General features: G+C 38.7%; 2 protein-coding genes across 8 annotated transcripts; one reads left to right on the forward strand and one right to left on the reverse strand.

The window, feature by feature from the left end:
- Nucleotides 1–3,962: 3,962 nt before the first annotated feature.
- LOC111260355 (apoptosis-linked gene 2-interacting protein X 1) lies at nt 3,963–10,153 on the forward strand. Of its 6 annotated transcripts, none has more exons than XM_022833045.2 (6): nt 3,963–4,429; nt 4,615–4,818; nt 6,868–7,319; nt 8,717–8,881; nt 9,034–9,231; nt 9,757–10,153. In XM_022833045.2, exons 2-6 carry the CDS (start codon nt 4,656–4,658, stop codon nt 9,916–9,918), a joined length of 1,140 nt encoding a protein of 379 aa, XP_022688780.1. In that variant the 5' UTR covers nt 3,963–4,429; nt 4,615–4,655; the 3' UTR covers nt 9,919–10,153. The 6 variants fall into 6 exon arrangements, with proteins under 6 accessions (XP_022688780.1, XP_022688781.1, XP_022688778.1 ...); XM_022833046.2 differs by having other exon boundaries at nt 4,619–4,818; XM_022833043.2 differs by having other exon boundaries at nt 3,963–4,425.
- A 626-nt stretch (nt 10,154–10,779) lies between these two features.
- Nucleotides 10,780–23,317, reverse strand: LOC111260354 (uncharacterized). Of its 2 annotated transcripts, none has more exons than XM_022833041.2 (12): nt 23,232–23,317; nt 22,363–22,462; nt 21,942–22,136; nt 21,587–21,702; nt 20,805–21,011; nt 19,306–19,528; nt 18,758–19,011; nt 14,074–14,267; nt 13,571–13,801; nt 13,065–13,290; nt 12,300–12,710; nt 10,780–11,988 (listed from the first exon to the last, which is right to left on the reverse strand). In XM_022833041.2, exons 1-12 carry the CDS (start codon nt 23,250–23,252, stop codon nt 11,740–11,742), a joined length of 2,427 nt encoding a protein of 808 aa, XP_022688776.1. In that variant the 5' UTR covers nt 23,253–23,317; the 3' UTR covers nt 10,780–11,739. The 2 variants fall into 2 exon arrangements, with proteins under 2 accessions (XP_022688776.1, XP_086824413.1); XM_086968287.1 differs by having other exon boundaries at nt 21,587–21,720.
- Nucleotides 23,318–23,778: the final 461 nt, after the last annotated feature.

The following is a 23,778-nucleotide window of genomic DNA, read 5'->3' on the forward strand; positions in this document are numbered from 1 at the left end:
CACCAATGTTTTTTTAACTGCAGCATACACCAAATTCACACTTCCCTCAGTTTTACCTCCTGAGTGATACGAATTCGCAAATATCTGACTTGTTTAAATGACGCTATATGCACCTCAAAAATTAATTACTAATATCGAACATTAAGCATGTACGATTAATTAAGCAGAATTTCTTTTTAGCTATAGTACTTGCAATTTCATCCTACAATGCTATACGTTTCGATGGTCTTATTTTCAGCCAACAGTAGGACAACAATAATAACCATATTAGAAGATAATTGTAAGTTTAATTCAGATAACGTAAGCGTTTGCGGATTCTTACGAAATATGTTGTAGGAGCTTCTTTACAGAGAAGGCCTTTTCTATCAAAACTTGTCAGATGAAAGCAGCAAGATTGGCTCGTTCAAGCAGCATTTAGTAATAGAAAATTGTATCTGTATCCTTCACAAGTGCCGAAAAAAATCAGAACGTGAATTGTAAACGTTTAAGAGACCCATTACTTTGTCCGTGTCGTTTAATTGAGTCTGCAAGCGATCTTAACTGAAGACTACATGGTACAAGCATTCAATTTGTCATATGTCTGCATAGTGACAGGAACGATAGCAATACTATCTGATAAAAATTGCCTGACTAAATATGCAGAATTAGAATTATTACCTACAACAAGTGACTCTTCACCACATTGCGCTCTGAGCCGTTTAAATACTCATGTCAAAAATAAGACGATTGAAACCACGCTATTTCACTGCCTTCTTTCCTTTCTTGCCTGCATCAACCAAGGCTGCTGCAGCAACGTCAATGTGATCCGGAAGAGCCGCAAAATAAATCGCGACTCATTTTTCTACAGCTACACATGCTTTTTTGTGTTTTCGTTGACGATATTTCGTTGCACGAATAGCTCTTTAATTAAAAAAAAAGAAACTGATATATCGAAAAACTGGTGAGCCTAAATGCAGTAACTCTTCATTAACTAAGCACTTGCAACAATTAATAGCTTCAAGAAAATTTGCTTTGATGTAGTTAAGCTTGACATTTTAACGGCCACATGCTTATTAGGTGAAATGGACAGCAGGACTACTAGAATCGCCTTAGACACTCAGGTACGCCACACGACATCGGAATTTCAGTTAGATAATACGCAAGGCTATATATTACAAACAAACATGTTCTCTATACCGTAGTTAAACAAAATTGTAATTGTCAAGCCTATGTGTATAGGATTGCAATAGTTGGGCCTCGTCGTTACGTTCTCATGGCTAACCGATATAAACTTTATTGTCTCTGATTACTGCCATCATTTACAAGCGTTTCGTTCTTAATGCCTAGATCGAAAAGCGTTTCCGCATTCTCAAACAAAGGACGTAGTGCCCTGATTGTCGATTGCTTTGCCTACATGGACTGCCTTAAAAATGGAAGAGGCTAACAATACCACGTCAATGTGAAAGTGATATGATATGCCTGTTTTCATTTGAGATTTTCATCAGTTGTTCAAAAATTAGAATTTTGCAGTATTATACTTTTCAGTGAGTTACGTTGCATGATTATGTATTTATTTCGTTTGCGTTAGCTCTGGGGCTTATATCGATGAAAAATACCGAAGCTGGCTTCTGTGGCTCGATGGAATTCGGTCAAACTCTGCCACCAGCATTTGACAGCTTCTACAAAAGATCCGAACTGTATTTGCGTGAAGTACTTGATGCTAAATGCAAAATTCTTCTTGTTGCTTGTAAAAGCACTAGCGTGTTAGATGCATAAAAGACAGGCATACCGCAACGGGGTTTAACGTCAAGCGGGTTCATTTGGTTGGCTTGCGATCCCAAATTCGTAGCGGTTGTCCCGTCATCCCGGTGCCCTGTCGCCGTCATCCATATGCTGTTGTCTTTGTTTTCCTATTGTTGTTTTTCTATTAAAGCCCTCTTATCGGCCTATTCAAGCCGTTGAAGCGTATTGTCTGTTAATGTGCTTATTATTCCACCTTCGATTTTTCAAAATATGTAAATGTTAGGAAACGCGAGAAGCTAAACAGCAAATTAAAAAAACACATATTTATTGAAATTGGCAAATGTATTAAAAAAAAATTTAGACCGAATTATGAGATTTTTGTATACGATTTGAAAATTATATCTATACATGGGTTGATTACTCAGGTTTCGTAGTTTATGAAAAAAAGAATGTCAACAAAACCTGTCGCAAAACTTGATCGCAAAACGTATATCAATTGATATGCAACAATAGTTTCCATTGCAAGTACTATTGTTTACGAAGTTTCGACGAACATTTTTTCCATACAAAAAAAGAAGTGTGAATTTTTTTCAATTATTAAAAAGTTTTTTTTGTTATCAACAAAAAGAATTATTCGAATTTTTTTAGCAAAAATACTTTGTTCTTTTTCAGAATTTGAGATTCTTCCTCAGTTTAGGTTTTCTTTGACAACTTTAGCTAATGTTCAAATATAATTGAATTTTACTGTGGTATTTGATAGCTCGTCTGATGCTTGCGAAAAAACACATTCCAGGATCATAAGATGCTTACCTATTTTATTTCATTTTAAAGTAATTTCTTGGCCAAAAGATCTTTTTTTAATTGCAATGAAGATTGTTATTGATGAGTTTCGTGCTTTCCCAATTTCAAAAGATACTACTAATGGCCAGTTCAAGAAAACCTTTGTTACCAGGTGACAACATACATACATATATAGATATACTTTAAATTACCTTTCGTAATTTTTGTTTTATTAATTTTCTTTTAGACTATTATCCACACGTGCATTACGTTATCACTGTAAGATATTCCCAATATAGGTCTAATCTTATAGTAGATATGTACTATAATAAACACATCGACGTGCACCTTATGTTAGAGTAAATACAAAAAAGTTATAATAGTCGGATTAAACCATTTGAATTACATTGCTTTCCCGCTACCTGGAGCGCATTGTGTTTAGATTTTCGAGTGGTTTAGACGCTTAGAAGAAATACTGACGCGTAACTTCTATAGCCATCTGTAAAAGGCATTACCCAAAATCGCTGAAGCCGCAGCCACAATTTGTTGAGCGAATCAAGAATGATAGAGTGTACGCCTACAAAAATGGGGCATATTACTTGTCAATACTATGCATACTTAGACAGAGAGCCTAGAGAGTATGTTTGAGTACAAAGTCCCTGGTCGCGAAAGTTGCTGGTTTAAGCCCATCACTGCGCATATAGATATGAGACTTGTAGATAAAACGAAGCTATTTTATTCTAACTGCTATGTCGGTTGTTTGCTGCATCGTATGTCAATGCAAAATAATTCGATTTCCTACAAGCTAATTGGACACCCGGCACCGATTATTGAAACCGCTCACAAATTCAATGCAGCGGACAAATCTAGGGATCCTCTGTATTGACGTGATTATTAACACAATAAATAGGCAACCGTATTACGCCAATTAAGTTCCTCTTAGCTGACGTATTTTGATTTACGAAGGTTTGCATTATTTATATTATTATTATTATTATTATTATTATTATTATATTGGTTATCTCTTTAACTATTCCGCAACTGCCAAGCAAGTTCCTTCGTTTTCAATGCAGCTTGAATTTTAGTGGTCAAATCAGTGTACAATTATTTTCTATAACTAATTACATTTAAAAAATAGCTATATTTTTTATGTAATACATTTACTTTCACTTAATTTTCGATATACGCTTTTACAAACAAATACCTTTTTCACCCCCTATGTTTAACAATTAATGTTACGATCAGCCTGCGTTTCTAGTTCTGCTAATGTCTCCTTATTTCACAACTATACAGCGGTTAACCTGTTTCGTTGTTTTTCTCTGGCCGTACAATTTGTTGTTTAAAATCATCATTATTTGCTGCTGTGATAGCTGCTTCTGCTAATATCGGTATTGTACAGTCAATATGGCAACAAAAACAGCACTGCAGCCGACAATTCAGCCGCGTTCGATCTCCTTCTTTCCAGGGACGTGGCAAGCTGTTACGGCGACGGTCAGCTGCCGCCCACTGCAACAAACACGCTTCCATTGCAAAGGAGGTGTTTAACTGTAGCGCATTTGCTTAGCCACCTAGTATCACACGTCATTATCGTTGTATCAGTGTCATTGTGGACAGGAAATTATAGTCGTTGATCTTCCGAAGAAACTTAATGCAGTTTTTTTATATTTTATTTGTTATTATATCACACTACTCTTACCATATCCAGCTATACTATAGACTGGAAGTATGTAGTAAGCCATTGCATTTCGGGCGTTGTTTTGAGTGCGGCAGTATCCCACAGTGAATAAAGTTGAAAGACTGACTTTACACAACAGCGCGTCATCAGAACATTAAACAAAGTAGGATATAATACCAGACCTCTATACGAGTCATCGAGCGAAATATAGGGATCGTGACAGCTTGAGAGTCTTGTTTCTGTTCTCAGTACGTACGTATGTACACGTCACACGTCTTCTTTGTGTGCCCGTTTGATTCTAATGGCTGCGGAACATTCATATTTAGTTAAGTATTCCATTGATTCCGTGGCTGCTGTCGAACCGCTGAAAAAGATAGCAAGGGGTGGTGGCCAGCAAATTTACTTAGACCACTTGTAACACGAACTTCGATTGACAGATAGACTGCTCGCGGAGGGAGCCATTCTGACCAAGCGAAGTATGATGGCGGGTTTCCTGGCTATTCCCGAGAAACGAACGGGTTCGGTGTCGCTGCAGGATAAGCTCGGGGATATATTTGCACCATCGGTTGACGAAACGGTTTGCAACAATTTTAGGGATTCGCTCAAGAAGTTAGATGGCCTTCGCAGTGATGCCATTTCAGGTGTGTACCTTTGATTCGCAATTGCGTGTTGCATGCCTACAGACCTGTGTCGTGCGCAAAAAATTGTTCTGGCTGCAAAACTGCCTGCATCGTCAGTAGATGACTAATAGGTAATATTTGGTAAGACTCGTTACAGATCAAAACTTGCCCGCTGATGCTTATTTTCGAAGATCGTGTTTATTGTGTTTGATAGCTTGGTTTAGTGGTATGGTGAATTTGCTGCACTAAGCTATTCTGATGTTTACTGCGTGGCTGCTTCGTCATAAAGGCCCCACAGATTGTGTCTGTGGTATCGGTCATTTTGCGTTCCTTTCATGTTTTTGTATACAAACATTTTGTGTGCACTAGAGCCAAGTCCTTTATATTCTTATAATGCGCACTTATAAATCGTCCATAGTTGCACAGCGTATGAAATCCGAGAGATATGTTAACGATGTTAAGCTATGAGAGATGTTAATCCAGCTACTGGATATTTTTAACCTAATGTTGTTTTCTTAAGACGAAACAATAGTCTAGCGTATTAATAACTGAACACACAATTAATTGGGCCTACGTATATGAGCCTGCGCGAACTTTGCCAAATTATGTATACTTAGATTGTACATAGTTTTTCAGCTACGTTACACTTTGCTAAAATTTTCCTCGAGGTCTTCTTAAATGTAATGCAGGTTAGCAACTTTACCATTTATATGAATTATTATGAACTATGAATGAGATTATGAGCAAACGAAATCAAATCAGACTAATGTATCAACTTTATATCAAAAATGGAAACGAATAGTTAATTTTTCGATCCAAAAGCGAATTAATTATTGCAGCAGTATTAACAGTTTGAATTATTTACTATCATTCTATATGGGCGTGTTGGACACTGTATAAATCTTCCGAAAATATTTTCAGTGTATTAGTTTTAATGCCAAAAAAACTACTTGCCACTTCAACTTACATTTTGAATAATCAGGCGAGCACGGAAGGCCTAACACTATGTTTTGATGGGTAGCTCATTATCGCGTGACTTCTTAAGTTTCTTTTATTATGTGTACTAGTTCAGATTTTACATGCGTTAAGTTTTCATTGAAATATATATCTCTATTTTCTTATGGGTTGTTTATTTATAGCCTGTTCGATGAACGTTAAGTAATAACAGGCAAAGCTATAAATCGTTGAAATCAGCTAGCTTAAGCTGTTAGCCTCGTTCCATATAGTTCTCTCAGGCTTGTCTCTAACTAAAAAGCCTGATTGCTGCTTCAAATGGAGATTGAGGTGACGTGTTCTCTGTTTAATATTTCGGTATTAAAATTCACAATTAAATTTCAATTAAGAGAGTTACTGACACTTATATCTTGCAGGAGCTTTTGAGCTCAATTACATATGTCTCTATATTTCCGTTCGACCTAGAGACACTCCTTTAACCCTCTAGATGCTTTTTGCAAGTCGAACTTTAGCTAACGTTGGCAATGTTAGCTAAATCAACAATCCGTGAATCGTGTATTGTATAGGCTTTTTTTTTATATGTCATGGGTATCTCCATCACTCTTGTCTCTACTGCAGAAAGCCAAGCATAATTAAGATCAGAACCTAAAAATATTCAATGCATTTGTACATGTTCGCGTCCTGCAAGTGCTGTGTCAAATTTCAAGCATAGTATGTTCCATTAGCATACATTTTGAAACTGTAATTTCCGTTATATCTTGTGATGGAAACGTGTGTTATTATTACATTAATTAGTGTTTATACATCAGTCTATTATATGGTATTTTGTGCAGTGCCTCTTTATTCCTCCTTGTTTGTTATATTTATTCAAAACGAACGTACGAACAGTTCTTCGAATTTGCTTTTTTTCGAATTTTCGAAAATTTTTTTTGGATAAATTACTGGTTACTCAAAAAAATTTTTATTTAAGGCCTACAACATAAATGTGGTAGAAGTCGAGGAGCACTTGTATTATTGTATGAAACCCATAAATACCATTGGCTATGTTTAAGAACTCTAAAATAAAGGAGCTTATTGTAAGTGTTATTTGCATGATCTTCTCTTGCAACGTTTCAGGACACCAAAGGCTAGCTAGCGGTCTTTCTCTGGAAGAGGCGTTGTCTCGCTATATTGATCAGTTGAATTACCTCGAAGAGGCCATTCCGAAACAACATCTCCAAGTGCCATTCACATGGAAAAATGCTTTTAGCAATGGCACAATCATAACTTTCTACACGTTGTTTACCCAATCAACAATATCGTTCGAGAAAATATGTTTGTTTTTCAATCTGGCAGCATATCTGTCACAGCACGCAGCAGGTAAGGGCAATCCAAATGAAGAAGAGGGTCTACGAAATGCGGCAAAGCTGTTTCAGAGAAGTGCGGGTATATTCCAATACATTCGTCACGCGAGTTCGGTATCCACAGTGGAGGGTGTCACAACTGACTTGCATATTGGAACGCTTCAAGCGCTTGAGAATCTTTGCCTAGCACAGGCGCAAGAGTGCTTCTATCTTAAGGCATTGCAGGTACCTACAATAACAAAGTGTATATTAGCTAACGTTGAAAATACAAACAATATTTTAACTCGCTTAATTTAATTTCTGATTACAATATGGCATCATTCTATGTTGCAATGTTATATATATATATATAGACAATTGACAACAGTACATATGTACTGTTGTCTAAGAAGTCTTGAAAATTTCCAAGATGAAATTGAAGTAAATATTTTCTAAATTTTAAAATAATATTCCAAAAATAAATATGGATCACCGTAGAACATTGTGGTCTCTGGGCAAAAAATTGTGACAAGTGATTTTGTCATTGCTCTATTGAAGCTAAGTTAACATGATTAAGTTTTGCAAACAGATTATGATTTTATAGTGCAGAATCCGGACTATAATGCAAATGCAATGAAGTTTCCCATCCAAGTTCTCTGAGTCTTTGCCGGCTAGTGTAAGATGTATATGGTCTGTCGTTCTCACAGTGCCGAACGACAGCATTTTTCTGTTCATTAATTCCGTTCGACTTTTTTCAATGGCTTTTTTCAATGACCCTTTTAGTTGTTGACAGTAAACGTCGGAATCAGTCGTTCTGCCGAGCGACGGTAACTCATATTGCCCGATTTCTTTCCAATCCACCAAACACATAGCGTCACCTTCTTTAGTGTCAGTCTGGAGTTTGCCACAGATTTTAAGGTATTTATATATATATATTTTTTTTTTCTACATTTGCACAATATTATCTTTTCGTTGTTTGTGATCAATAGTTTGAGAAATGATTTGATTTCATTGCGTTCCTGTGAATTTTCACACAATCGAAATACGATCGTATAAATTATTTTGCATCAATTCGTGTGGCCCTCGAATAATGAGGTTTTTTATAGCTTTCCTCAAATGATTTACCTCTTCAGTAGTGAATGTTTAATCTTTGGCAATATCGTGGCTACTCAAGTGTACGATTTTATTAGGTTCTCTGGTAGTTGGTCGTCCAATACAATAGGCATGTTTCCGGAGTTTCCGGAGCAAAAGCGACAGAACTATGATTGGGTTATTCTTTCCAATAACGCTTCTGGATCATAAATTGTGAACTGTGTGACCGTGATAAAATTGTAAAGTATAGCAAATTTTTTTTGTGGAAATTCCACTGATCTTCAGAACCCTCTATTCTAAGTCTGCACAAAGGCACAACAACTGCTATGGCACGACAACACATCTATTACTGTCAAATCTCAGCCTTTAAATGATATTAACACTGATCCAAAATTACTCACATTATCTGAGATCTGCGGCTTTGGAGCCATCTACCTAGAAACCGGTTAACATTTTCTCGACAAGTCAATATTACGATTCGCTGTGTAATACTGATTGTAGGCAAAAAATTAAAAAAAAAAAAGTCATTTTGTTCCACTTACTATTCACAGGACAATAAGGCTTCTAGTGTCCTAGCTCGATTGGCGCAGCGCGCCACGGAGTTGTACGAAACGGCATGGAAGCATATGAAGAAGGAGCATCCTTGCAGTTACCAGTGGGCTTATGTAATGCAGTTTAAAGAAGCAGCCTTTCGGGGCGCCACACAGTTCCATCAGGTACGTTCTATAATTAATCGCACGATATACATTCTATTCAACGACCAATAACTGGAAAAACAGTCCAGATTTTTCTTTTATCAAAAAAATTGTTGGTTTCTTTAAGTAGTTTCGATTTTTTCAAAGATTTGTTCGATATTTTTACCACCTAGGCCGATCAGGATGGAAAAGACTGTCGAGTGAGCGACGAACTGGCTCGATTGGACCTTGCCATGGCAGCATTCAGAGCTGCAAGTAAACAAGCAGAAAATATTACGATAGTTGTTTTGGGGTCACACTGGAGGGAAATGTACAAGAATGCCCAAATAACCCATAAAAGACGACGCTATGAAAACGAATGTGTCTACAAGGTAAGCAAACAGTGGAACTTAAATACGGCAGCTGTATGGCAGGATTTAAGCCAAAAATAATCTAAGTAAATGTTTCAAAATTTTGCATCCCTTTTCGAGCGTCATCTCAGGCAGCTGGCCCCCGAAAAGAAAAAAGAGGCGATTTAATTCGGTTGACAAATCCGCAAGTCCAAGTCTTATTAGTCTGTACATGTTTATGTTCCACCAGCTTCTCCTTAGTAAAATTCTCAGTGTTTTGTTATTGTTTAATATAAAGTTTTATTTCAAAAAGGCTATAACTAGATTACACATTCACTGAGCTTCTCGTTGTAAGTTTTACGTTATAACCTTGAATTGCTTATGCCGTTCTAATAAATGGGAAAACCAAAAACGTCTTAGTTGGCCGACGTCATTTTAGCACCCAAAGCGCCACAGCAACAGTGCCACCTACAAACATGTTTTTTTCTGATTCACTTCAGTAACACAAACAAAAATAAGCGTATGTTACAACTGTTAAATCATTGATTTGCGTTTGTTTTTCTATAGGAAAAAGTCACTTCGACTCAAGAATTGCCGGCAGTTGACGGGGCCGCTCTCGCAAAGGCTATTCCACCAGTATTGCCTCTGACCCTGCAAGAAAATCTATTCGTTAATCTGCCGCAGGAATTTCGGGCACTTGTTGAAGTCACTGCGCTACCAGCGGACTAATGTACCTAGTGGCACATGATGAAAATATGAAAGAACGGCGTTATTGAACTAACAGAAATGATTTGTAGCCAGCCATAATCGCTTCTACAAAGATATGTTCAACGATGTGATAATTGTCGAAAAACAGCTAGGGGTTACGCAGATACCTTTTGCTGCATGCACTGTACAATATTTACATGTAATTATATTTTTAATGACAAATAGAAAAATAAATACTAACCATATTTTCTGTTTATTTTACTGTAGTTAATTATGATTTATTACTCTATTTTTACTATCGTTTTTATTACCTCGTGGTCCCTCCGAAGTCGTGTAGATTATAGGTTCGATAAACATGGACATAAGCGAATATTTGGGTTTTTTAAGTTTCTGACAGTAATTATTATTTCCTGAACGTGAGTAGATATTGAATATAGGAAAATTCACTTCCTACGCGAATTAACTTAAGCATAAATGTTATTTTTGTGTCGATTAGTGACTGGGATTAATGGAATATACTATTTCAGCTTACTATTTACATTTTTTAACGATGCTTTGTTGTGATTTATTCGTCATCAGGCGTGCAGTTACTTGCAGTTTCGTTAACTAATACACCTTATCTAAGGGTACGTGCACCACTTAGACGTGTCTGTCAACTAGACTATTTGCTCACTCTACAATGCCTATTGCTGTGAAGTGGCTCCGTTACGTGGAAGAATCGTTCCTGACTGTAAAATGCTGCTCTTTCATAGGTGACCTTTACCTCTACTTGTATCATCAAGTTACTGTAGAGCTAAAACATGGTGGAAACAGCAAAGACTATAATAGAGGCGTTGTATACACCGAAATGTGTGTATACAGTGAGTATCAGGGCAACGGACCTATGCTAACATGGTGAAATTTTTATTATTTAAGGAAACGCTCTAATTTGCTAACAACAATATATTTCTCATGTCTCTTTATCAGCCAACGTATCGCTAGGTCTTACAAGTAAATTAAAAAAAAAAAAGCGCGCTTTATCATTCGTTTCGTGTTTTACCCTTTTGAGATGTTTTGACATCTACTATTAGTTCGTAGCATTACATCAGATAATTACTAGTCATTTGAGAGTACATCTTCACACCAACAATATATTACATTCAAACATTATGAATTTCAGTCGAAACGCACTTTCAGACATGTCGACTAAAATTTAGAGCTTGCTACATGCTTTAGTTTGTGACAATTAGGCTGGCACCTAAGGAGCTTAATCTAAATATCTAGTTAGTGACTCATGCTTCGCTTTATACCAAAAGCTAAGTGGCGTACTGATGTCATAGAAATGTACTAAATGACATTGTAATGCCAGCGAATTTTTGTTATCACAACCCGCCTGATGTGATTTCCGTCGTTTTGGAACGGTGCTAAAGCGCTCTGCTTCTGTCTGTGCAGAGTTGCAAAGGTGGTCAGAAAAAAACCGCTTAGATTGGCGCATTGCTCAATGTTGGATTTTCGTTTACTTCGATTGGGTCACGCTAACTATATAATCGTTTTGATTTCGCATGAACTCGTAACAATCCAAATTAAAATAGGGCTAATTTTGTTACCCATAATTAGTAGTAATACCACTTTACTTGACAGTGAAGACGCATATATACACACTTGCATACAATTTACAAATAATATACAAATATAAATTGCTCTTTTGAAGAGATTATTGGTGAACAAAATGTGCAAGGTAACTGTTTCGAACCGTTTTAATACACCAACGCGCCACTGTGGCTCTGTTTTGGATCTTTGGACGCAGTGAAACCGCATTTGATTTCGTCATTCGGCCTAATAGCTCGCCGTCGAGTTGCAAGTTCAATCCGAATCGCCGACCACAAGTCGTCGCTGACGTATATTTCGATTAATACTTGGTGAATCCGCCCCACTTGTGGTTGATGTCGCTGATGGCCGTCGGAAAACAGGCGTATAGGTTAGCTTACTCTCACGAACGGCTACTTTTGGCGTGCGATATCTGACAACATGGCGTGTTGGGGCCGTTTGTGGTACTTCTCGTAGACGCATAATCTGCTTGCAGCGGTCACATCCAAGACTGCATAGAGCTTCCTGTAAAAACCAAAAAATTTTGTTTTTGTGGTCAGGTGAAAATCATTTCTCTGGATTGGACATTAACCAGAACTCAACTGAGCGTTGTATAATTTCGAACTTCTTTTCTATTTTCTTATTCATGTCTTAACGCATTTATTTACTATGCTTTTTGTTTATGTCTTTTAGATTTCGAATTTTATTACAACAATGGTAATTGCTTCTATCTAGGGTACGCTACCACGTCATGTCATTCATCCCTCTATTTTTGTAAGTTAACTTTTGTTCAGGTTTACATATATCATATAAAATCTTCACTGAAAAGCACATACATCAAGTCTGCTGGCTAGCTGATCTCTTGTCATCTCGATAAGGCGCCGTTCCATGCGCTCTTTCTTGAGCTCGTTTGTGATTTCAGCGATGCGATCACGTGATGCAATCTCGAGCTGTTCTGTTAAGGCTATCTGCTGAATTAATCTCTCGCGAAGTTCGTCCATTAGTCGTCCTGACTCGGACTCCTCAGGCGGCATTTTTTGGTCCAACATGTGTCCCGAGTCAATGTATCCTGACGAGGGCGGCTCGATACGGCCTCGTGAAGCTGAACGCGAGCGGCAAGTGTATTCCATTGTTGTGGACCAAATCTGAGAAGACATTGTTTGATATCCTCGCGTTTTCTCTTGCAGGAGTACGCGAAGCTCTCTCTCTGAACGTAGCTCTTCAACCATACGCTCGCTTTCATGGATCTACGGATTGCAAATATGCGCATTTAATCAATGACATAGTGAACTATATAAATTAGAATAAATACGGAGGGCGTTTGAAAAAAGTATATGCACATCAATACATATATTCAACCATAATATAAAGGAAAAATACCAAAACTTGCTCTGCTTGTTTGCTTTGAAATTAGTGGCATAGCTCTGCAGTGGGAACATTGCTTGGAAAGATACAAACCGCTTCCTTATTTGAAGTACTAAGCAATTTGTCGTTTCTCCTGCGAGTTGGTGTTATGAAGCGTACTTTTATTAGGAGTTTTACAACTAGTTTGAGTGGTTTTTCGCTGTAAAAACTCACAATATATACGTATAGATATTTACCTTGGTCTGTAGTTGACGCGACGTGTCATCTAGTTGTACCTGAAGGAGACAGCAGCGCGAGCATTCAAGAACGTGTTTGACTGGGTCAGACGTTTTTCCGTACTTTGCAAGATCCTCCTCTTGCATCGGAGGAAATTCCTCTAAGGAGCCATAGAGAGCTCGATATCTGTCAAGCTCTGGGTACAACCGCTTCTTGCAGACTTCTGCCAGCAAACCCGCCTGCTTCCTGCAGAAGTCACACAGTAGGTTCTTTAATCGTGTTTGTCGTTGTCTGAGTGCCTAGATACTGGCATGCGTGTTGCCACCCGTGTCAGACTTTCAATTTCATTTATTTCATCCTCCGTAATAAAGAGCTAGTGAAAAATGCGAAATATTTCTTTGTATTGATTAAATGGAACTTCCACGTTCGGCAGGCTTATCGTAGAAGCATGTTGACTGAGTAATATTATTATAAATGATTTAAGCCCGCTGTAATATAATATTCATTGGTATTAAGAGAAACTCACTTGTATTTCGCGCATTTCGCCTCGAGCTCAATACAGTGTTGTCTTAGCTCAGTTTCGATTACCTCGCGGGCTTCACGATGTTCCTCGCGAATCTTTCGTACTTCAGAGTGATACTCCGCTCGCAGAGCTGTTAATCGGTCTTCATGCATAAGTCGACTATTTTCCAAAGCCTCCTCACGAAGCTGAAGACTTCTTCGAATTTCCTCATTCTCGCGCGCTAGACTTTCACCCCTGCCAATCAAATTACATATATTATAGAAATAGACTCTAAAGTTTTCTATCTATTTTAAATTCTACGAACTATGTTCTACTTGCAATGATTACAAAACTAAGTTAAATGCTACTGCAACTAACTCCAATCTTCTGCTTGATTGAAACAATACAGAAATATTTCTACTGCTTGCTAGTGCGAAGAAGGCTCTAACTCGAAATGTATAAAGGAAAAGAAAAGGTGTTTTAGAAAAGCCATGCTTTCGACTATAACTACTTTCAGCTGTACTAACATTTCCAGGCCATGCTGCATTTCCTGGAAAATGTGTACTGGTAAGGTGACCACATCCTGTTGAATGGGTTGCGCTCCTGGTTCAGGATCTACAGCCGGCAAAAAGGTGGCGGCATGTGCTGATTTTCGACGAGTCTCCTGGAACCTTTTGACCACCTCGGCTGGTTGAGTGAGCTCTGAAGCCAGCGCTGAAAACTGTTACAAGAAAGATGTATTCAAGTTGTACAAATTATAGTCTTCTAACATTTCTCAAATCCTGAAAATATATTACATTATGAAGAAGAAACTATAAAAATCTGTCAAAATATGCTTTATTGAACCTAGCGCCTTGAGTAGATTTGGCTGTTAACTCTCGCACTGGTTTTTCAATTATTTTAGTATTTTTATTATTGATCATATTATATGGCTCATGGCATAACTTAATGCATGAAGCACGTTCCCCTTCTGAAGGTCTTTCAAATCGATACGTCTTCATAGTTCTGCGTTTTTTTTTCCTTGTTACTTCCTATCTTTATCTAGGCAAATACTCATAAGGAGCTTGTGACGTACTTGAGAGTAGTGAAAACGCCTTGGCTCAGTCAGCTATATATATATAGCAGATGCATATAACTGAATAACTTTTAGCCTGTCATGGCAAAAGTTGAGTCACTTACGGAGGGCCCTTGTAAACTTGCTCGTAGATTTGCTCTTTCGGCTATCGACCTTTCCACCGCGTGGCTAGGTCAATACATCGTAAGTTCGATAACTGTTGTAAGTAAATCTACCCGAGTAAAATAAGTATGCATATAAGTGTGCATGCGAATATGTGGTATGCACTACATGAGCAAAGTCACGAAAACAGCGCTCGCGATTATTCATGTCAGGCATGGGTATGGCCTCTCGTCTAATTTTAGATGTGTATAGGTGAAGTCCTTATAAGCTCTGCAGAGCTTTCTTGAAAGCCTACGAACGCATTATTATTCAGGCGCATTATTAAGATTCACAGTTATTCAAAATGTCTTCTCTTTGCCTTCACTCTGGGCCTAATTGCACATGTTTAGAACGTAGTGGCTTTAAACATACGAGATAATAGATGGTTTCTCTTGTAACTAACAGTTCTTTTTGCACCGCATATGGTCGAAGGTGCTCTAATATAGTATTTGTTAAAAATAAGAAATTCGAATCGATTTAATCCGATTGCTTCTTGTTTATCGCCTGCAATTAGCGTATCGCCAACGTAACTAGAAAAAAGTGGGTCTATGTTTACACGAAAAACAGAAACTTTTGTCTTTTAAACTTTGTGCCAGGCCAGAACACATCAATGCTTCCTAGAGCTTCTTAGAGAAGCAATATACGAACTGATGGACAACCTAAAATAGCTTTATATTCTTTGCAGTATGGGCCATTGTTCTCCTTGTATACTGTGAGGCGAGTAAAGTATACCATCTCAGAAAATGGACTGCTCAAACAAAAGCTTTCTACGGGCATTCCTCTACGCTGTCGTTTTTCGTAGGTTCTTGTGGCTGAAATAGTGCGCGTTCTTTCGAATCTTGGGATGGTCGCATATATAACACTTTGCGTAAAGAAATATTCTTCGGCTGTCTGAATAAAGCTTCGCGCAACGTTTTAGTCGAAATATGCATTTTTCACTGGCTTGCGCCGTGGTAGTTCAACTGGATTTGGTATATTGATTGTAGTAGATTGTATGCTTGTACAGATTGTATGCGGCTCTCATTGTGTTTCTCCGTTCCAAATTAGCGTCTCCTTTACATTGGTAAGGTCTTCAGTCGAGTAGGACTTGAGATTAATCGATTTTGTTACTTTTGATCTATCTTTCGATTCAGTCTCCTCTAGTCCGTTTTATTGTTCCTTCTCGTGTTGGTTCACTTTTCCTTCCACAATGTTGCTGTTTCCTTCGGAGTTCGACTGGGTCTCTTCGCTGTGTTTTGTTTTGTCGTTAGCTAAACTATGCTGATTATTTTATGCTAACTAACCTACTGAAATCTTCGCCTGGTGTTTAACTCTTGACGAGTCCTTTTCAAAGATGATATCGTTTGATGGCGTCATCTTGTGTTTTTTCGAATCCAAGCACGATAGCCCGTAATTCGGTTGCTTCTTCCTTTAGAGTCGAGTTTCTCTCGGCCGGATGAACTAAATAGTACCTTGATCCAATGACGTGGAATCTTATTCAGTTGTAGCTTTGTATCGTAGATCATTTCAGATGATTCCTTGTTAATTGGGATGATGACTTGATGGTAATATATATATAATATATAGCGCCCCACAAACACAATAAGTGTTGGGTTAGTGAGCTTGGTAAGATCATGATTGAGATTTTTGGCTCTTCCCTTTAGCCACAATTTTTGAAGATTCGATGTTAGCGGTTTTGCTCTGACGTCCCCAAGTGCGCGGCGAGGTGTGGCATTGGGAACTCATCTGCCGAAAGGCTTCTTAAAAAATTTTCCGGTCATGTTTTTCATGTATTTGATTGAATCTTGAGTTAGAAAATAGATGAGCCTAAAGTTCAAGACTTCATCGGTTGTGTACATAAAGCATATATTTCTTCCCAGCAATAAAAAAATTCATATTGGACCGATCAATGCGTGCCCATGTACTAATTCTAAAACCTTCGTCGATGACGTTATGTTTGGTGTAGCCTGGATTGATAATATGCGGAGCAATATTGTTAATCATTCACGAAATTGATGTTTTTATGCTTCAGGATCTTTATGAGTCTCTGACTGTTTATGTGACCGACCGTTTTTGGTACTTATGATTTCCACTTCAACGGCTGCATTTTGTGCCGCATTCGCCATCTTTTGCATTTTGGATAGTGGGTGGGCTCGCATCGCAGTCGACCTCAATGCGGTTGTCACCCTTTAGTAGGATGAAGTTTTCTTCGTCGGTTTCAATTCACCGATTTTTTTCCATTAATTGAGCGAGCGAACGAACGAACGAAAGCAAGTTTCAGAACGTTGAGTTACATGGAAAACATCGTCCGCTGTACAGTTTGAAAGGTCGCTGTTAGCACATGCTAAGCGCTATCGTGCCAGGATCACGTTTTTCAGGTTTTCATTTAGGTTTCTACTGTACCGACCGTCATTTGGCAAGTTGTTCCTAGGCGGCGAACTAGCCAATGTCGTTTGCTATTGAGTGTGTGCTGGAGTCTAGCGTGTGTGCATCGCTATCTTCTGAATCATACCATATCACTTCAACGTTGTGTGCCGCTGCATCGTATGCTTAGTTTGCGTCCTTTATGGTTGCTGAGACGCTTTCTTTAAAACATATTTTCGCCGTATGATCTTGTCGCTTGCACCGCGCGTATGGGGATTTCAAGTTTCTGATAGTTAGTTTGACGGACGATTGTCTCGGTTACGATTTTTCCTTAAACGATAACCTTGACGGAGGTTTCTACCATCGGGTGTTTCGGACTAGTACTAAAACTAGGAAATGCTTTTGATTATCGTTTTTTTTTTGTGATGTCGTTTAAGTGGCTCAATGATCACCATCGTTTTTAGGACATTATCTTTATGCTTATCAGTTGATTATCTTGTCAATCTTGTCCAAGTTCTCGGTCGACGATTTTACGACGTCGTATTTAAAATTCATTAGTTAATTGTCTTCGTAGGCCTTGGTGCCACTGTCAAGTCTTATTCCCATATCGCCGAGATTTAACTATATGGCATATGATGGTATTTCTGTCAGTGCTATTATGCCGTATCTGGATATCCGCGGGATTATCTGTGGGTCGAACGTATAAGAGTTTTCAGAATTAGCTCGATCATAACTATGTTGTTGTTATCTGCGCATATGCGGGCTTTGTAGTACCGGCGATTATTGATAGTATTATTTATCCTGTGGTCACCTTCCAAGCATTTCCGTGTTCTCAGAGTTCTAACTTTCATGCGATTTTTCACGGCAGGATGTTGCTTTCGTCACGCGGGGGCTCTTGCGCGCTCTGTCATGTTTGTCCGTGCATTTTGAGTGATTTGAGGCCATAATGAGCCTAAAATCTTCGTCAAGTTCGGTAAAAATGAATCGCTGTCTTGAGCCAGTCACATTAACTTTGTCCACCATCATTTTCAATTGGACATTGTGTTTTACAACAAGCATGCTGACCTTTGATATGATTATACTTCGTTCATGTTAAGGACTAGTTCTTGCACTGCTGCTTATGATCGACACAGATTGTGGCCTACTTATGTGCTGACGAATCGTGACCACATTTCGGCCTCTCTGGGTAGAATTAGGTATGAACAAATATAAAATGTAATGATGCAGTTTGCGATTGATGTTGGTAGCAAAATCCGTTCGGTTGAAATTACTGTATTCTCTAGACGGCTAGTTTGGTCTGTTGCGGTAGCTAATGGGTCAGATCTTTTGGCTCCAACCTAATAGCAAAACTGATGCATCATGGGTCCTACGACTGGGCCGCTGTGTGTAAATCCGCTCGAGTAGAGTAAGCATGTGTATGTCTATACAAATACATATAATACACGCTGTAAAGCTTTCTCAAAAAGAGGGAAAAAAATTTATTTTGTTAGAGTTATGTTTCATTGGGTTCGAATTAAATTTGCGTTACATTAGGTAACAGCCAAATTAACGACAGGGCCGCTTTCAGAACGGTTGCGTAGTAGGCATCACAGACGTCGAGTTCTAAAGCATTAAGAACATTAACGCAAAGACTAAAAACTAACAACCCTGACCTTTAAGGTTGCAAGAGTGTCGTCAACGCGGTCTTTGTGCGGGTTCACGCAGACAATTAATGACAGAAGAGAACCTTTACCGGCAAGAAAGGGGCTTAAGAGGCGTGTTAATTTCGAGTCGCGATATGGTATGTTGCGCAATCCCCGTCGAATTGCGTCCACGCAGCGACCCAAAACCAACAGGGAGCAGTTGATGAACCCTGCTTGGCGGAGAACGTTACCGGTCCCTCCTGAAGCCTTTGATCGCTCGTTGCCTGGTACGATTCAGACATAGCAAGTCTTGTGATGCATGTAAATGTCATGGGTTCGAATAGTATTTTTTTCGCCAATTTGTAGTACCAATAGACATAAGCAAGGCATAAGTTTTATTTCAGAAATGGAAAAGAAAGTGTCTAAGGAAGATTCTATTCACCAGCCCATAACTTCATACTGAGGCACTGCATGGATCGGTGCTTTCAATTGCATCAACGACACATAAATGCTGCACGTTGTTACATTGAATCTAAAAAAGAAAAGTGTTAAATTGATAATTTGTTATCAGTGCTTACCAGCTAGGTCGGCGATCACCAGCTGGTTTACCTTAAAGTCGTTACCGATGTTGCGAATAATCTTGATGAACGTGATAAAGTGAGATCTCGATGACCTATCGTTTAGCTTTGTGCTAGCTACTTTTTGTTTACACCTAGCGTCGGTTAAAAGAGCAAAGGCCATATCGTCGGAGTCTACCTTATGCCATGAGGCGTCACGAACGAAGCAACGTCCGTTAGCGTCCTGCAAAAATCGGCATAACAATAGTAATAGTAATAATTTTCTGTTGGTTGATCCAACAGTCCCGACTACTCAGCGTATTGCTTGTATTGGAAGTGATTGTGTAAGGGAACTGGGAGAACCTGTTTGAAGGGGCCTGATCGGACTTGAAATTCCATGTGACGGAATTCTGTTATTGAAAATGTAATCAATATAATATTATAGCTGTTCCTATGGGCATCCTGCTTTTTTAAAGGAGTTATCTTTATACAGATGCTGTTGTTTACTAATATCTTTGGGCACTGCACTAATAATGCTATACACAGGATAAGCACAAGGGTAAGTCTCACAAATGCAATATATGCAGTACCAAAGTGTATCATAGAGGTACGATTGAAGTTGAATCAGAACATCAAATGCCTCATGTTCGGTTTCTGTCGAATGAGTCAGTCCTTAGTGAGCGCTTCTATCCAATCGATAAAAAACATTCCTTTTAGCTGTTCCGATCGGTAGTGGCACCGCGATAATAGGATTTGTTTCATTGAACTGAAATATAACTAGCCGTATGTTTTATCCCAATATGTACGAGAGATTTGGCAGCTATGGTGTAAAATAGAAGGTCTTCAATAGGGATTATATTTAAAAGGCATAATCGAAAATTAGCCAAAATGAGAGTATAAGCAATTTTGATGAGAGTGTGGATATAAGGATCTGTTGCTGTTGTGGGCGAGAAAGTACTGCCAGCTAAGTTGTTGAAATAACCCAGCAGTCAATCTTTGTTCGATCTTTTACGTTTATTGCACCTTTTTAGAGTTCTTTCGTGTCCTTGGATTGTTTGCCCACTGTCAACAAAAAACTTGACCGCGCAGAATATTTTATGTCTGACTTCAGCGGGTACATACGCACCAGCATCGATTCGGTCACAGTTACCATGAGAAAGCTATTAACAATTTAAAATAACTAATTTCAGGAAACGCCTTGTGCGAAGAGCAATTTCATCGAATTAAAACATCTTAGTGAGAAATGTTTTCGTCGTCACATGCAATAAACCTTATTAAAATACTCGTTTTAATTTATACGACATTAGTTTTGTCTTAATTTATGCTAAAACCTTGTACTTAGACACAAACTAATATTTGTGGGTCCCAATGGGTAGAATTGCTAAGCTACCGAGAATGCACTCGTGTGAGCAAGAAATAATACCCACTGGCAGAAGCCGAGTAATATGAAACAGATAGATGCAGATATATAAAATGTAGTAAAATATCTGACACTGTAATATGTTGTCTACAACTCTAACCTGAGCAAGCGAAAGTGCTTTTGGCTTTCCCTGATCAAGAAGATCCGTGACAACTTCATTGTACACTTGTATTACTGAGAGCCAAATGCCGCAGCTGTCCCGTTTGCTTTTTTTGCTGGGGCCGCTAGGCGCCTCTGATGCCACTTCGAAGGACTTGACTTTCTCAGCCGTGATGAAGGTCAGGTCAGCGAAGTTCGTTGGGCGAACCTAATTGGATACCAATCAGATTAAATAGGGGGTGATTAGAATTACTTCTGAAGGAAAAAATGATACGGCGCGGCATCCACTAAGTAATAGAATAATAACCATAGGATATAAAAGATGTGTAATGAGACAGACATAGTCTATCACTACATCCATGCGAAAGTAATAGATAATGCTCGTTCACCTCCTATAAGGTCTGTCTGTATGCATATCGACCATATCGCGAAGTACCAGCGAAAGAGGAAACTAACGTAGTAGAATTAAATTTGACTGTTCCTTTATACATAGCATAGCGAACTTAAAGTTAACTATTTGATGTCGTAAGTAGTGGTCTCAATAGACAAGTTTCATGCGCACTGCGGGAGCGTGTATGCATTTACGGAAATTATCACCCTGTAAGATCCTTAGTATTATATACTACAAACCAATGAAATCTATGAAAGATGGCGTGGCGATCCAGATGTATGAGGTCACTGAGCCATTTAAAAAAATCTAGAATGGGTGCTATGGCTTTACGTAGTAACAAAAACTCAAATATAAAAAGCAAGCCTATGTTTACTCATCGGGAAACGACTTACGTTCGAGAGCTGATTGCAGGCCTCGGTGCACTTAAATATGTGCCTTATAGCTTGAGAGAGCACTCCTTCATCCGAATTAGCGTCAGCCTTTGTGTGCCTGATCCTACTCGTATTACCTGGTTGTGGACAAAAGGCTGTGCAGGAAAGCTAGTGAAAAGTTTCACTGTCATGTGTACCCTATTTAATGTTCAGAGAAAGTGTATTTTAGTAGCGCTAATCGTAAGTAGGATATGAAATTGGGAAAATTCGATAATAAATAAATACAGGTTGACAGAATACTGTTAACGGGCAAACTGAAAGTACGTGAGCTTCTCGTTCCTCACAAACAAAATCGTTTAAAACATCGTCTACTTACGTGAAATCGTTCCGCTAACTGTGTGGGTTTTACCTGACCCGGAAGCGCCATATGCAATCAGCAACGCATCTCGTTGATGATAAACTATGCCATCTACTAATGGAAGAGCGCTCTTCAGGAAGACCTCATGCTGACTTGCTTTCTCATGAAAAATATGGCTGTACTCGCCACGGTGTACGATGCCTGGCGCGTTCGCTAAAACAAGCACACCGCAACAGCTTATAGATTCGATTTTGATCTAACATATGTGTTGAATCATGTTCGGGTTTCGTACAAACATGAAGTCAAATTGGCTTAGCTCTTAAAACATATGACAAAGTCAATTTCGTATATTCAATTACGTTGGTGTGCAAACATATTAGTCAGTCGATGCGGTAACTGATCAACTGTTTCCAGTGGACAAAAGATATTTAAAACTCACGAGCATGTACTTCCATCGAGGCAGCATCAATGACGCGGAGGCAGCGGTTGACACCGTCGGTACATGGCCGTATCCTGAGATAAACCGGGATACGTTCATCCTGAAAATCGATACGCCATCAGGGGAAATAATTTATTTCTACGAAATAGGCTTTCAGTTGCTACTTCCTTTTCGAAATCATCGAAAGGCGAACTCAAAAATATGTAAAACTACTAAGTTTAAACAAAAATCCAATATTTAGTTTAAAATTTTTCTGCACACTAAAGAAGCACGACGACTAATTATCTACGATGCATTTAATTCACGTCAACGGAATTTTTGCTTCTTGAACTAAAGGATGCTAAGGCTTGTGAGAAGACAAGCCGCTCCTTCGACAATAGTGTAGACTATAGGTTGGGCCCTCCCAAAGGCAAGTTATGTTGTTTCAATTTTTGAAAAAAGACATCTTATGGATTTGATAAGGTTTTTTCAAAGGCTAAGGGTCTACGGCCATATCTTGGATAGTACCTAACACGGTGGCATCTGTGTTGGTATTTAATCAACAGACTCATTTAACTTGAGTATAAGTTACAGTATAAAACGTCTGACTACGATAGGCAAACCTCAACGCAAACATAATCGCTTTTAATCTTAATCTTATTTAATAGACGTGTACGAAGATTGACGCATACGTATCCAACGCTTAATGAAGGTCGTCTTGGAGGTCACTTGTTAGTCAAAAGCATATTATGAAGAAAAATTTCTAGAGAATCTCCAAGTGACAGCAGATTATTCAACCTATACCCGTGTGTATTGTATTATGTACTGTGCTCTAATGACAGGCGTGGCTTAGGTAAATACAATATAGACTAAACAAGTAATTCACGTACTTTTTGGCGAGCTGCCATCATCTCCGACCCGTCACCCACACAACTACAGTGACTGAAGCAACTCCGGAACCGGAGACGCGAACGAATCCCGGCAGATCCTCTGCATTGAAACATTCGATTTCGCAAAGGCACAGATAATTGACGACGTTAATGCTGAACATCGTTCCACAAAACGTAGAAGCAGCGGCATGCACACTGTTAGCATTTGATATTGACCACGGCAAAACATGGGCCCTATGGAGTTCGTCTGTGCGCTAATAGTATGAGCGTCGAAATCAAGCACATTTCGAGTACGCGCGTATGCGTTAGATGTTGCGCATCAGATAGAAGATATATAGTTACAGAGAGATCAACTGATATAGTGTAGATATTAAGGGCACCTCTAACGGCATGTTTAGGGAATGGCTACGTGAGAGGTCGAGCGGGTAGAAATGTTTCTTTGTATCATACCCATCCCTCATCATATTTCAATACTAAGTTTCATATAGAGACCTATAATAATAATAATAATAATAAAGTCGCTCGTTGAAAAGGAAGTAGACGTTTA

This window comes from Varroa jacobsoni, unplaced genomic scaffold, assembly GCF_002532875.2.
Source record: "Varroa jacobsoni isolate VJ856 unplaced genomic scaffold, vjacob_1.0 scaffold_431, whole genome shotgun sequence".
NCBI lineage: Eukaryota > Metazoa > Arthropoda > Arachnida > Mesostigmata > Varroidae > Varroa > Varroa jacobsoni.

Excerpts from the sequence above, each read along its gene's own strand:
- LOC111260355 (XM_022833045.2), top strand. The coding sequence starts at position 4,656 with ATGATGGCGGGTTTCCTGGCTATTCCCGAGAAACGAACGGGTTCGGTG. Across the intron at positions 4,819-6,867 it reads TCGCAGTGATGCCATTTCAG|GACACCAAAGGCTAGCTAGC; the intron begins GTGTGTACCTTT and ends GCAACGTTTCAG. Across the intron at positions 7,320-8,716 it reads TCTATCTTAAGGCATTGCAG|GACAATAAGGCTTCTAGTGT; the intron begins GTACCTACAATA and ends TACTATTCACAG.
- LOC111260354 (XM_086968287.1), bottom strand. The coding sequence starts at position 23,252 with ATGATGGCAGCTCGCCAAAAA. Across the intron at positions 22,463-23,231 it reads TGATGGCAGCTCGCCAAAAA|GATGAACGTATCCCGGTTTA; the intron begins GTACGTGAATTA and ends ATCGATTTTCAG. Across the intron at positions 21,721-21,941 it reads AGTTAGCGGAACGATTTCAC|CCTTTTGTCCACAACCAGGT; the intron begins GTAAGTAGACGA and ends TTTCCTGCACAG.